This window comes from Protopterus annectens, chromosome 14.part0 (assembly GCF_019279795.1).
Source record: "Protopterus annectens isolate FY-2018-M chromosome 14.part0, PAN1.0, whole genome shotgun sequence".
Classification (NCBI taxonomy): domain Eukaryota; kingdom Metazoa; phylum Chordata; order Ceratodontiformes; family Protopteridae; genus Protopterus; species Protopterus annectens.
Window position 1 is genome coordinate 280710861 of NC_056748.1, and position 15154 is coordinate 280726014.

At 37.5% G+C, this 15154-nt stretch overlaps 1 protein-coding gene across 5 annotated transcripts in view; it reads right to left on the reverse strand.

Moving 5' to 3' along the window:
• Positions 1-15154, reverse strand: part of GBF1 (golgi brefeldin A resistant guanine nucleotide exchange factor 1) — a 4751435-nt gene that overhangs the window by 822969 nt on the left and 3913312 nt on the right. For all 5 annotated transcript variants that reach the window (XM_044055999.1, XM_044056000.1, XM_044055998.1 and 2 more), the window contains one exon: positions 9017-9088. In XM_044055999.1, the coding sequence (XP_043911934.1) occupies positions 9017-9088 (72 nt within the window). The remainder of the gene's footprint in view (positions 1-9016; positions 9089-15154) is intronic.

Consider the following 15154-nt stretch of genomic DNA (forward strand, 5'->3'; position numbering starts at 1 on the left):
AAAAGCACCAGCCAGCTAATACACACACTTCAGTTAAAAGCACCAGCCAGCTAATACACACACTTCAGTTAAAAGCACCAACACATAAAGTAAAATGCACCATACACTTACCTGTCTGTTCTCCATACCATATCCTGCCCGCGCAATACTCACAAAGACCCGCGAGATCCCAGTAAAGCTCCATCCTGACGACGAGATCCCAAGCTCCCTCCCGAGACTGTTCTGACTGCTGCTGTTGCAGTCCGGACGCGATATATCCTCCCAGCATGTCTGTGCACTTTAAAAGTGCACAGACGTCTCCTTGTGTCCCTCTATGGGTCCTGCCGGACTGCCTTGAGCATGCGCATAGACCGACGATAGTCAGGACTACTGCGCATGCGCGAAGTCCGCGAAATTTAAAAAAATAATTTTTTTTGTTTTCTTTTTTAATTTTTATAGTTTGAGGGGGCTGCAGTCCGGCAGCCCGATGCCACGAGCCGCCCCTGCAAATAGCTAAAAATACATTCAAATAGCAGCCTTTCAATAAGAAATTGTAAAAGCCATACCAGGTTTAGTAAAATTTATTAAAACAAGTATGCATACTGCATCCTGAATAGAAAATGAAATAATAGCAACCTTACCTTTTAGAATGGGTTTAATGCTAACAAAGTAGAAAGCACCAAATAGACCAGCAAGGCAGCACAGAGTTCAATAAATTTATTGAATACTTGTATGAATAACAGACTAGTTTCGGCAAACAGCCTTCTTCAGTGTAATACAATGTAGTCAAGTTCCATTTCAATCATCATTTAAATACTTAACAAGAGCCAATCAAAATTTTTTTGCTCATAAATATTCATTAGTTTGAAACATATTTTAAATTAGTCATGCAAAAATGCAGTAGATAACATATATACTGAGTAAATCAGTCCTAAAAGTGAGGATAGACACCCCAAAGAAATGCAAGCATGGACTTGGACAAGTTATTAATATATTATAGCTTATCCATCCAGCCATATACTCATATTTATGTTTATATCAAACTGTATTTGTGTAGCCATTGGCACTGGCTACTAAACAAGTATTCATCAAAAGCACCAAGGTATAGTACAGCAAATACCTGAATTAAGTATGCTCAGACAAGCTATGTCAGAAAAATTACTTACTAAATATCTCAAACCCCTATTGGAACATATAAGATCTAGGCTGCAGGACACCACTCAGTTTCCACAAATAATCAGGGAGATCCAATTGGAACCAGAATGGTATTTATGTACTTTGGATGTAAAATCATTATATACAAGCATACCCCACTGGGCGGGTCTCCAATCCATACAATACTGGTTGGAAAGGGCCAATCTATATTCACCGGGTTTTAACACTCTTCTGATATGTATGTCTGAACATGTGTTAAATAAGAATGTTCTGTATTTCCAAGGCCAATGTTACTGGCAGCTACAAGGAACAGCTATGGGGGCATCTTTTGCCCCTATATATGCTGACCTTTTTATGGCCTATGTCGAAGAATATATGATTTATGACTTATCACATAACATTTTTCAGGTGGAAATGGACATTTGGAGACGTTACCTGGATGACTGCTGGTTGGTGTGGCGGGCTGATGAGGGTTACCTAAGGGAATTTGTTGAGTATCTTAATGACAATGTCTGGGGACTTGAATTTTCAGTGACATATGATAAAAACACCATTAATTTTTTGGATGTCACTGTATATAGGAACCCAGACAATACCTTGTCTACTAGGGTTTTTCGCAAGTACCCGCAATATAATACCTTGTTACACGCATCAAGTTTACATCCCCGTCACACCATCAGAAGTATTCCCATATCCCAAATTTATACGCATTAAACGGCTCAGTTCCAACATTGAGGAATACCAATCGGCCAGTAGGGATCTCAGTCGGAGGTTTATCCATAGGGGATATGATAGATTTGATATTCTATCTGCTCAGAGCAGAGCCAACAGTCTTGAAAGGGATAACTTACTACAATATCAGAATAAGAACAAAAATCAATCATCTCGCAATACATGTGTTAGATTCATCACCACTTATAGTAGAAACATTAACATGATCAGAAACATTATTAACAAACATTGGAATATTCTACTGGCTAATGACAAGCTACGAAGTATTTTGGGACCCCGTTGTCTTTTTTCATACAAACGTGGTAAAACCCTAGGCTCTTACTTCTCACATTTCAAACATATGGCAAGTGGGGGGACGACCCATAAACAATTGACACTTCATGGTGATGAACTTATTGGTTCATTCCCTTGTGGCCATTGTGGATCCTGCCAGTATATGCTTAAATCGAAGGAGTTTACCAGCCGTAATACCAGTAGAATCTTTGATATTAAGATCTTCGGTAACTGTAGTAGCGATTGGGTGGTGTACCTGGCTTCTTGTTATTGTGGGGGATTTTATGTTGGACAAACCTCTAGAGCTTTGAGATTTAGAATGAATGAACACCGCAGTGATATGAAAAATCATAAGGAGACTAGTGCCTTATACCAACATACACTGAAACATCCTCAGGCCAGGTTCACCTTTACGGTTATTGACCGCATTTCTGGAGACAGAACCAACAAGCAGGGTTGGCATGGGTTACTGGATCAAAAAGAGAAATATTGGATTACTACATTGGGGGGTCTATTCCATCCTGGACTGAATGACCATTTATAGGAGAACATGGTTACTCTCTAACAATAATGTTGACAAATCTGATACCAATCAGTGGATTAGATCTGTCTCATGTTTTCAGGTCGACCTTTATATATGGTTAATGAACACACAAATGTTCTGGTTTGGTATTGATCATGGGCTCTACCTCTATAATACATATGATATGGACAACGTCCATGTGAAATTAATGACCAATCTGAACCCCCGTGGTTGTAGGTACCCAATATGTGGTCCCCTGACTAGCATTCATATATGCAAGCTTAACATTTCTTTATTTATTACTTTAACCAGTTGCACTTATTATCATATCAGTAGTTTTGGAGGTCAAGACTGTATGTTTTGGGTATTAATTTTTGATGTAAGTTTCACAGTATGTATTATGCTGATCACTTATTTTGTATAATTGCATACCCACATACATTTATATGCGTATATTCGCCTCAACCCCCTATACATTGGCTTTATATTTCCTTACTTTTCTGATATAGCATGTCTGAGCCCGCTCTATCTAAGTACTTGATTTATAATACCTTGGTACTTTTGATGTATAATTGCTCAGCAGCTAGTGCTAATGGCTACCTAAATACAGATTGACACAAATATGAATATGAGTATGTGGCTGATGGATATGCCTTAACATACTAATAATTTGGTCAATTTTATGCAGGTATTTCTTTGGGGTGTTCATCCTCAGTGTTCAGGACTGATTTCATCAGTACACATGTCATGTTACTATTAATTAGTTGCATCTAGTATCATGTTATTGGTCTTGGAGGCCAACACTGTATGTTTCGGGTTTCAATCCTTGATTTAAGCCTCACATCATGGATGATGCTGATTATTTATTTTATTTTGTTCCATTATACACCCACGTACATTCATTCATGTATACTTACTGCAAATGCCCTTTTTTTCCCCAATTTTTCTGACATAGCTTGTCTGAGCATACTTAATTCAGGTATTTGCTGTACTATACCTTGGTGCTTTTGATGAATACTTGTTTAGTAGCCAGTGCCAATGGCTACACAAATACAGTTTGATATAAACATAAATATGAGTATATGGCTGGATGGATAAGCTATAATATATTAATAACTTGTCCAAGTCCATGCTTGCATTTCTTTGGGGTGTCTATCCTCACTTTTAGGACTGATTTACTCAGTATATATGTTTATCTACTGCATTTTTGCATGACTAATTTAAAATATGTTTCAAACTAATGAATATTTATGAGCAAAAAAATTTTGATTGGCTCTTGTTAAGTATTTAAATGATGATTGAAATGGAACTTGACTACATTGTATTACACTGAAGAAGGCTGTTTGCCGAAACTAGTCTGTTATTCATACAAGTATTCAATAAATTTATTGAACTCTGTGCTGCCTTGCTGGTCTATTTGGTGCTTTCTACTTGGTTTGGACCGTGCAATCCCTCGTGCATAGGACTTGGTATGCCCTTTAATGCTAACAAAATCATTAACACCTGGCACAACTGCTACATTAATTAACAACTGCTAAAAAAATGTATCTTGTTCTAATCCAGGGGTGGGCAAACTTTTTGATTTGTGGGCCACATTGAGTTCTAACATTTGACAAAGGGGCCGGAACAGGAGCAGATAGATGGCATGCTTTGAAAACATCACCTCATTGGGGGAAAAATACACATCTTGGGATATGGAGAAAACATGTGCTTTAATTTCCAATGAAAATGAAGAAAAGCATTACAATAAAATCTCTGACTTCGAAATGAGTCTTTAAACACTGAAAATCAAATAAATGACCGTTTTATTTTAAAGCACTGAAAGTTCTGTTATCCTTCAGGATATCACCATCACTCTCCTCCTGACTGTCTTTTTTTTCAAAAATGGTAGGAGATGCAGATGTACTTGTCCTGTTCCTTTTATTCTATTTGTTTCCCCGGTGCCAAAAGTCAACAACGACCAGTGCAAGGACGAAACAGTTGCAGCAAGTCAGTCTGTGAAGCGTTATATTTGATCTGCGCGCACTGTTTATTTTAACAAGCTTACTCCAGGGAAGCTTCATGTTTTCGATGGTAGCAGACACCCGTTCAAACAAGTCCTCTCCCCGTGTTTGTCCTTTCAGAGACTCCATTGTCAAAAACTCCTCTGTTATTTCAAAAGTTTCGTTGATTCCTCGGATAAAAATGAGGAGCTGAGCAGTGTCTTTGACATCGTTGCTTTCATCCAGTGCTAAAGAATAAAAAGTGAATGACTTTGCCTTTTTGTTTAATCTGCTGGTGATATCTTCATCTATTAGTTCCACACGGCGAGTCACTGTCCACCGTGATAAACTGATTTTCTCAAATTTGTCTTTGGTCTCCGGGCACAAAATACCTGCTGTCTCTACCATACATTCTTTTAAAAACTCGCCCTCAGACAATGGTTTGCTGGCCTTTGCTATTTTGAATGAAAGCATAAAACTGGCCTTGGTACTTGACTCTTGAATGGCAGTTTGACGGTGAAAAAAACTTTGCTGAACCTTCAAATTAGCTGCCACCTTCTCAGCAGCAGCTTCCCGTTCTTTTGTTGAGAGCTTGCTAGCATAATTAGCGTGCTTTGTGGCAAAGTGACGGCTAATATTATACTCTTTAAAAACTGCCACAGTTTCTTGGCATATCAGGCAAACAGCAGATGATCGGTGTTCAGTGAAAAAATATTTAGTTGTCCACTCCTTATTGAACACTCGACATTCTCTGTCCACTTTCCTTTTCTTGGGTCCACTCATCTTCATAGAGGGGCGGTGGGTCAAAGGGTAAAGTGCAAACGTGGAGTAATAGGCCTACGCTTCACCTCAACAAAGCCAATATATCTAGAGTGCGCCATCTAGTGAGGAAACATCAGAATTGCAGGGGAAATAAAACATTAACAAGGTTAATTTATTAAATTTTTTCAAGTTTGGCGGGCCGAACCAAAACGTTTAACGGGCCGCATGTGGCCCCCGGGCCATAGTTTGCCCATGCCTGTCTAATCGAAGCTTCTAGTCAACTCCCCTAATAGGGACTGGGATTTTTTTTCTAAAATTGTAAAAAACTAATTTTCTAAAATGTTTGTATACTCTAAAATGCTTGAAAAGGGTATTAGTAATTTCCTCTTTTCATAGTATATGCGTTGACAGATTCTGGTCTTGAGCAGGTCAATGGTTTTGCCTACATAAAATGCAGGGCAGGACGAGCAGAAGGCAATATAAACAAACTCCTTTGTTTTGCAATTATAGTTCTCATTAAACATAATCAGCTTTGGGCATCCTGTGTCTGAAAAGTGGGAGACTTGTAAGATGAATCTGCATTGCTTGCAGGCCCCAAAACTTTTCATCCCACATTTTTGGTGACCGTGTTAAACACTTCTTTGTTATTTTCCAACAAACGTTTTTTAAAGTTTTTACAGTTTTTATACACAAACCTGGGTTTTTGCCCCACCTGGTCCAACAAGCTAAGAGTGTAAAAAACAGTGTTCCAATGACTGGTTATTGCTTTTTGAAGGGAGAAAACATCCCTATTATATTGAATCACCATAGCTTGTGATATGTTGTCATCTTTTGCTTCCTTGTGCTATACAGAATGTGGGTTCCATAGCAGTTGCCCATATTCGGTAATTCTTTTCTCCGATGCCCATGTAAATCACTTGTCAAACAATTCTGATGGGTAGCCACGATCTTTGAATAAACCACAAAGCTTGAGTGTCTCCTCTTGAAACATAGTATCGTCCAATACCCCTATGCTGTTTGTAAGAACAGCTTCAAAATAGACAAATTTATTGGTGAGTACAATCTCCATACACTGGTAAACCAAACTGGTGTCAGATCAATTCATGTGAGAGCCTTTTAACATAGTTTCGAGGAACCAGTCAAGACCAAAATTGTGGGATACAATTGTAAAAAGGTCCCCGATGTCCATTGTGACAAGTTTCAGATAAGAAATCAGTTCTGGCCAAGCATTCAAGGAAGTGCCAGGAGTCTTTCAAAAGGTGCCTTTTGTTGTTAAAAAAGTGTTTTAATTTCAAGTCCACATATTTTGCAAGGGGCTCATTTTCTTAAATCCTACTGAAGCCAATACACGTCTAAAGAGGGGAGGTCAGGAACACGGGGATCCCAAATATCACAAGGATCCTTGGGATCTTGATGAGAAAGTATGTCCTTGTCTTAGCTCCCAGATCAAAATTGATAAAGATGTCATCCAAAATCAAATCAATGCCATGATAGGCTATGTTTATCTCATTTCATGATGCCTCAGAGAAAAATTCCCCATTTTTCAGGTATTCCAACATTTTCAAGGAATAAATGAAATGATCCATTAACACAACCCCCCCCCCCCCTTTGTCTTTCTTCATAATACGCAAATTCCTGTTACTGCACAGGGAGAAAAGCAGTTCTCTTTCCACTACTGTAAGATTATAAAAGGTACGCTTCTTACCAGAGCACCATTGCCTAATGGTAATTTTGCAAAGATGATCGAACAATAAAACAGGTGGTGCCAAGGGTGGGTTGTATGTACTACTATTGCTCTCTTCCACATTCACCGCACTGCTTATGTTAGGCATCATGGTGCATTCAAAGTTAAATTTCCTTGTGAAAAACTTTAGTTCGACCAGTAAATCCACTACTTTGGGCTGGCAAGAGGGAACAAATTTAAAACATTTTTTAAAAAAGGTTTGTCAAAAGCTGGTGTTATGGTAGTGTGAAAGAAATTGTAGATGTTAAAATCGGAGGAATTACTATTTTGTTTTTCCCTTTTTTCCTCCAGTTTCTTGGATCTCTGAGGGCTTTCTGCTGCCTCAGATTTATTAGTTTCATTGCTCCTAGCAGAATTACTATGTTTTAACCCACAGAATTCAGTAGGTTTCCTAGACATAATTTTCCTTGGTGGTTGGGGTACACCATTTTATTTAAATAGTCATTGATGTCCCTAAAAATCTTTTTCTGTTTTAGTCTGAAACCTGTAGTTTCATAGTGTTCAAATTTCTCCACTGCTTGTTTAAAATCTTCTTGGTGGTAAAAGAAGAGTATCCTTTCATCTAAAATTTTAAGTTAGTTTTCCAGTTTACTAAGGTTCTGCAAGTTTCTACGGATCATTATTTCCATGAGTTCAATATCAGCTCGATCAAAAAATTCCAATAATTCATGGTGGAATATGGAGCCATAAGTCACTCCATTAGGGTATTTGTACATTCACAAGCCTTTAGGAACACACTTGTTCTGGATGCAACAATTAAGAAATAAGTTGTCCATCTGAATGCCTTTGTATTTAATGGACAGTTTCTCAACAGATTGAATTATATATTTTAAAATTGTCTCTCAGTTGTTCTTAGAATACATATTATGATTAACAACAGGAGTCACATTATTAAGATCCATAAAATTGTGTTTAGCCATAAAAAAATCTTGCAAGTTAAAACCCACAGCATTCTCAAAAACATGCTCACAATTTATCACATTCTCTGCAGTTTCAGACCCCATGGGTGGTCCTTTAGAACAAACCGCAGCTGCATAAGATACTTGTGGTTCAATAAAACCATTAGTAACAGAGGAAGGCTTATTGTTAGAGTCCACACCTGAGTTAGAATCAGTCACCAGGGAATCCACTTGTTCCATAAGCTGGTTAATACACTACAACAGTAGGGTCAAGCTGAGCAGTGTGCCTTCCTTGCCTGTAGAAGCAGTTGCTGTTTCACAAACTGGTTAACAAATATATAAAATAAATAAATAAATAATGAATATACAGAAATGAACCCCCACCATACTGAAAAACAGCCTTGCCATGTATGCTGCCCCAATAGGTGCTGAAGCTGTCTATTCTGTCCTGTTCTTAGAATACTGGACAGATGTTCTTGTACAGGGTACTGACAATCATGAAAGGACTAAGCTGTAAGCAGCTTTGTATACATACTTCTTACATGACTTTATTATTTTTCACAGAAACATTTTTAGAAGCCTGTTGCCAAGTTGCTGATGCTTTTTAACCAGGATATTCTCTTTTTATCTGAGGGCGCTTCTAGAAACCACTAAGGCATCTTCAAGTTCTGTGGAACTAGTAACCTACCATCTGTATCAACCACTGCAAATTTTACCTCCTTCAACTACCAAAATGACAATGTACACTGTCATTCTAACAGAGATAAGGAGCTCATACATGCAACAGTATAAAGACATAAAACTTCTTAGCATTTTCATCCACAATATGTAGAAAATGACAAAAATGAAATGTACATTACTTCTATAACAGAAACAAAAAATCATATTGTGAATATTAATTAATTTCAGACCAAACAGTCAAGGTAGTAACATGCTTAACATCACAAGGATCAGATGCTGTCCTTACCTTCATAAGTTCTTGTAAAGACTCCAGCTGAAGAAACTTGCTCTCAGTGATCAGCTTCTCAGGATCACACAACTAAAATAAATTAAGAAAAAGTACATAAAGTCAAGACTTCATCACGGCTATGCAGACTGTGATGACATAAGGTAGCATTCTCTGTGCCAGGGTTTGTAGGGCAGTGCATGTGTGTAACATATGCTAGCACAGCTAGCTGGAGTTTTGTAAAGAATTTTCTGTAATTTGGCTATCAAACTGATTTGCACACATGCTTGTGTTAAAAATGCATTTGTAAAGTTGCTTGTGTTAAAAATCCATAAACAGTGGGTCCTGCTGGACAGAAAAGATATATACATGTATGTTAGTATTATTATAATTGATTAAATGTACATGTTTTAACAGAGAATTCTGGAAGGGAAGAGGTTAATCTCAGTCCAGCTACTTTTGAAAAAAACAGGTTGAAATTTAAATGAGATGGTTTAGGCATTAAAGATTTTATCTTACAGGTCTGATTGCAGCCAGGGACAAAAATGTCTGGGAAAACCAGGACTAGGAATCTTACTGCACTGTCCTAAGGGGTGAACTAATTGCTACCCTGGAAGTGTGAACCTTTTTGAAATAGTTTTATAGTTTTCAGATGCTGCAACAGATCTTAGCAAAGCTCTGGATGTGTATTGTACCAGTGTCAGGTGACCAGATGTGATGGCATTCTACAACCAACACTGAAAGGATTTTTTTAGATATTATTGAGAGAGACTCCAGAACTCTTGCAGCAGCACTTTGTTTTTCGGAACTTGTCAGGAAAGATCTCTTACAGATATCTCATCTTGTCTTGCTGTAGTAAGCAACTCAACACACTTTATCTTGCCTTGCTTTAGCAAGTAACCACAGAACAGTAATTCTTTAATCAGTCAGGAAAAATAGCGAGATTAGTTAAATATTGCTTTTCAACAAGAAAAAGTACTCCACAACCACTCGCCCGAAAAAAAGTTTAAATGCACGTAGTCACTGAACGTGTAGAAGTTTAATTAAAACACGCAATGTTTTTGTCGCTCCTCTCGAGCAACTTCCTCAGAGAAAAGATAAAACAATTACAAGTTGTAATCAGATTTAAAAAAATGCTCAACAGTTTAATTATACTAACCAATCAGGCTGCTACTTTGGTGATTAGTTTCCAAGGAATAAGTAAAATTTTTAAAGCAACACAGGTAAAAAAATGAAACAACGAAAAATCAAAACTTTAAACAAGTAAAACCTGTCACAATACTGTAGTGTCATCTGAAATGTTTTCCTGTCAACTCCTTAATGAAGTTAAATACTACAGTTTAAAGCAACACATGTAAGAAATAAAAAATCAAAATAACACAACGGAAAATATTAAACAAATAATATTTGTCACCATACAATAGTATCTAAAACATTTTCCTGTTAACTCCTTATCAAAGCATGTACTATTGTAAAATAAAAGTTAACATAAAAAAATTGTATAAAAAAGTATAAGTATGTATTAACATGTAACAGATGCCTATCCACTAAGGTGGTTGAAAGTTACCTCTTTTTTGGTTAAGTATCATGGTCTCAAATAGCTCTTTAGTTTTAGTATACAAGCTATGTTACAATTATCATTGAGACCTGGGTAAAAAAAAAAAAGGTGTTCAGTGACAACTGCCATTCAAGTTCACGACATTCTAGCATCAGTGAAGTAGGTCCCCCTCTAATATCATGATTAATTTGATCAATAAATAAAAATTGAAAAGAATGGTCCCCTTTCATGTTAATGTGTTTTGCTAAAGCATTGTTTTTTCGGGCGAGTGGCTGTGGAGTACTTTTTCTTGTTGTTACAAGTTTGGTTAAATATTGTTTTTCTACATGTGTGAATCTATCCAATTGTGTAATTTTTTAAATCTCCTGTGATTGAAACTCTGGTGTTTATTGTAACGAGATATTCAGTATTCTTATGTTTTCTATTTTATTAATTATTAAATGTTTCTATACCTTCATTGTGGCTGGTCTTTTAGAGTACACTTTTAACATCTTAAGAGTACCTATGCTTATTTTAGTGATACTGTGGCCACTCCTGAAAGTCTTGTTGCATTGATCAAACTCTACCGTTTCTATTAGTATTAATTTTACTCAGTATATTGGTACACTTGTAAGAGCCTTAGAGTAGCTGACTGGTGGTAGCATAATTAACTTACAGTCTGGGCAGAGGGGGCACAGCTGGTAAATCTGTGCCAGCCTTTCCCAGGTAGGTAGGTAGGTAGGTGTGTGTGTGTGTGTGTGTGTGTGTGTGTGTGTGTGTGTGTGTGTGTGTGTGTGTGTGTGAGCTACCTGGAACAGAGACAAAAAGCTCTAAGGTGGTCATTGTGGAGTCTTGTTTGGGGCCTGGAGAGAGACAGAGTCCAGCGTCAGGTCTGCAGTGTGCTCCCTGTGTGCCCTTACGGGAAATTGTGCAAGGAGAAGAGAGCTGCATCTGAAACTACTGTGTGAATCCATTTTTGCTCCTAGTGGCTGTCCCTCACCGGCATTCAAGTGTAAAATCCACCACAACTCTATGCAGATCATAAAATGTGTTCATACTTCAGTTTAGTTTATGCTGCAAAATGCAGCTCTTGTCCTGCATATTATGTGGGAAAGACTGAGCGAAAATGTAAACAATGGGTGTATGCTATGCACAAACATAGAGAGACCAGTGCTTTAGTTAAACACTTAAATGATTTCCCAAGCCATTGGTTTAAAATTGTCATACTGGAACAGTTTAAAAAAAAAAAAAAACTTGGGGGGGGGGCATGGGGTATTTTTTTAGAACATAGAGAGTTGTAGTGGATTTTACACTTGCATGCACCTACTTCTTGTGAGTTAAAATTAAAAACCTTTGATAGCTATATATAAATATTTATATACATTTTTTTTTTTAAATGTATTGTTAAAAGTATTTCATTTTAATATGTTGTTGTTTTATAATGCTATGTCTTTAAGACTCAAGCGGTTGGGTTGGGTTGGGCTATAAAAGAGTTTGTCACATTGTCTGAAGAAGGCTGGTATTTTCTAGCCGAAACTGCTTAATGTAATAAAGTTTTAAAAGGAATTCTGCCTTCTGGATTATTACTATTTTCTCAGTTACTGGTTCTTGTTGCTTCTTAACCATAGCTTCCTTTCTTTATTTCCACCCTATTTTTAAATTCTACCTTTATTCTATCCCTCTCCCTAGCTATATTTTCAGAAGTAATTTCTATCCTCTCGAAAAGCTCCTGAATAATCTCCACTACCCATTTCTTAAATTCCTCTTTTTTTCAACAGATAGGTGGGAAAGCACCAGTGTCACGTTTTTATTTCATTACCCTGTGTTTTTATTTTAGTTACAACTGGCGCATAATAAGAAATAGTTACTGGGTGCATATCAAAACCTTCAATTAAATGCACATGTTCCTGAGAAATGTAAATTCTGTTTAGCCTAGCCCAGTTTTTATATCTTGGGAAATATGTAAATTCACTCCAAACTCCTGTTACTGAATTTACATCTTCCATGCCAAATATTTTCATAAATATCTTCACAAATCTATCCTCATTTGTTATACTTTCCCTTCTGGGACCTCCAGACACATCAAAACTGCTGCAAGTCAAATTCCAGTCACCTATAAGTAATTTTCCTCGTTGAAAACTGACTATTTCTCCCAGAATTTTCTTAAGCTCCACTGTAACAGTTTTAGGTGGAATGTAAATGCATGCCAATGTAATCCTCCTCCCTTGCCAGCTGCCCCTTAGTACTACATATCTTCCATTATTATCTTTTTTCCCTCTTCTATCACTATTGGAGCCTCACTTGCAATTAGTTTAAGTACTCTTCCTTTATCCCAGACATTCCACCGAATAACCATCCTGAAAATCTTTCTTTATCAAATTCACATGTTCGGGTCTTTCCAAGCGTGTTTCCTGTAAAATAGCTATTTGCACTCTACATTAATGTAGTTCATTATTCTTTCTTTTTTGCATTTATCTTTGATACCATTGGCATTTGAAGATACTACAGAAAGCATCATTGTATTAAAAAGTTATTCCTGCTTTTTACGTACGACACCTTTTTGTTAAATGTAGTTCAAGTGTTTGTTTCACATGCATGCAATGTCTGTCAGGTTTAACTTTTATATAGTTGTTTCTTGTTATATTCATTTGAACCTATGTTACATCTTACAAAACTTTTTGTTTTATTGAAAATCCTCAAACAAAGAAAACAAACAAACCCCCAATACCCATTAAAACCAATTAATACAAAGACACAAAACTATGTACATCTTCAAATATTGACATTTTACCCTCCTAATAGGAACAAATGTCCCCAAGCTGACAGCTACACTCAGACTTGATTTCTTGATTTAACCTAAAAAAAGTTTTTATGTCTTATGTTTTATGTTTTATGTCTAAGAAGTTATGTCTTACCATAACGTTCCATCTGTGTTTTCGATCTTCATCTATTCTTGACTGATGGGTTATGGCTCCGATCCTCGGAACTGATCCGGCTGTTATACAGCTCATCCCAGCCAAAAACGCTTGAGCTAACAGTCTGCCCACAATGCCCCTCTCTACATTACCTCAGATCAAGTTTGCAGACCTACAGACCAAAAGAGGGAAACCAAATCCAAAAGAGGAGGCCATGCCAAGGAGTGTCCTAATAGAAAAACCTAGGACAACAGATCACTCCGCCAGGAATCCAGAGGAGGGGGGGGGAGGTGGGTGGGACGCTAAGAATAGATGAAGATCAACAACACAGATGGAAAGTTATGGTAAGAAATAACTTCTTTATCTGATGCTGTCAATCTTCATCTATTCTTGACTGATGGGACACAGAGTCTCCAGCTACTTTAGATCCTGGGTGGACCTATGGAAGGATATTCTTGAGAACCAGGCGGCTCTTCCCCTGGAGACCAAATCCAATTTGCAATGAGTAATAGAGGTATGCTCAGTAGCCCATGTTGCTGCTGTGCATATTTCACTCATGGAAACTTTAGAATGGAAGACAGCTGAGGTAGTCATAGATCTGGTGGAATGTGCCTTCACCAGCATTGGAAGCTTTGTATTTCTTTCATTTATAGCAAAAAGAATCTAATCTCTTAACTATTTTGACAAGGTAACCTCAGAGCCAGATTTCCCTAAGGTTGCACCAGAGGAGGAGACAAATAATTGTTCTGATCTCCTAAATTCTTTAGTTCTGTTCCGATAGAAACATAAGTGTCTGTGAACTTCTAAAAGGTGTAAGCAATATTCACCTTTATTAGAAAAATTTGGAGAGAAAACATGTAAGTTTATAGCCTGATTAATGTCGGACTCTGAGACCACCTTAAGAAAAAAGATGGATTTGTCCTGAGTGTAACTCTATCCTTATGGAAAAGTAAGTAAGGGGTTTTGAACATAAGGCTTGCAATTCAGAAACTCATCTCCCTGAGGTGATAGCTATAAGTAAAAGTGTTTTCCAAGAGAGGAACTTTAAGTAACAACTAGCTGCTGGTTAAAAAGGGGATAGTACTAGTGACTGCAAAATAATAGTCTGGTCCCATGGTGGTAGAGGATCTTTAAATGGGGGCTTTAACTAGATAGTTCCCTTGAGGAAGACCTTACAAAGTCTGAGAGAAATTAAAGGTATATCTACGAAGCTATTATGAAAGTTAGTGATGGCTGCAAGAATGACCTTAACAGTAGAAGTGGAAGCCCCTTTACCAAAAAAAATGGCCAGAAATTCTGGAAGTTTTTTTTTCCCACTAGGTCTGATAAAGGGACTGAGGCCATTATCACAAGCCCAGATCGAAATCCCTTCCATTTACTGAGGTTGAGATTCCTGGTGGATGGTTTATGGGATGCCAGCAACATTTTTCATACTGGGGATAGACTATCATTATGCTTGGTGACTAATGGAATTGGTGGACCCAAGCAGTTAGCTTGATACTTTGAAGAATGGGATGCACCAGTCCCTGAGGGTGAGAGAGAAGATACAGAACTGAGTCCAGAATCCATGGACGGTGAACTTGATTAGGCCATAGGAAAGGAAATCAAATTTGTTGAGGCAACAAGGGTGCAATGAGGATTACTTTGCTTCTCAACCTGGCGGCTTTCTTGAGGAATCCCCCTGAGGGGGGGGATTAGGTCAAACTA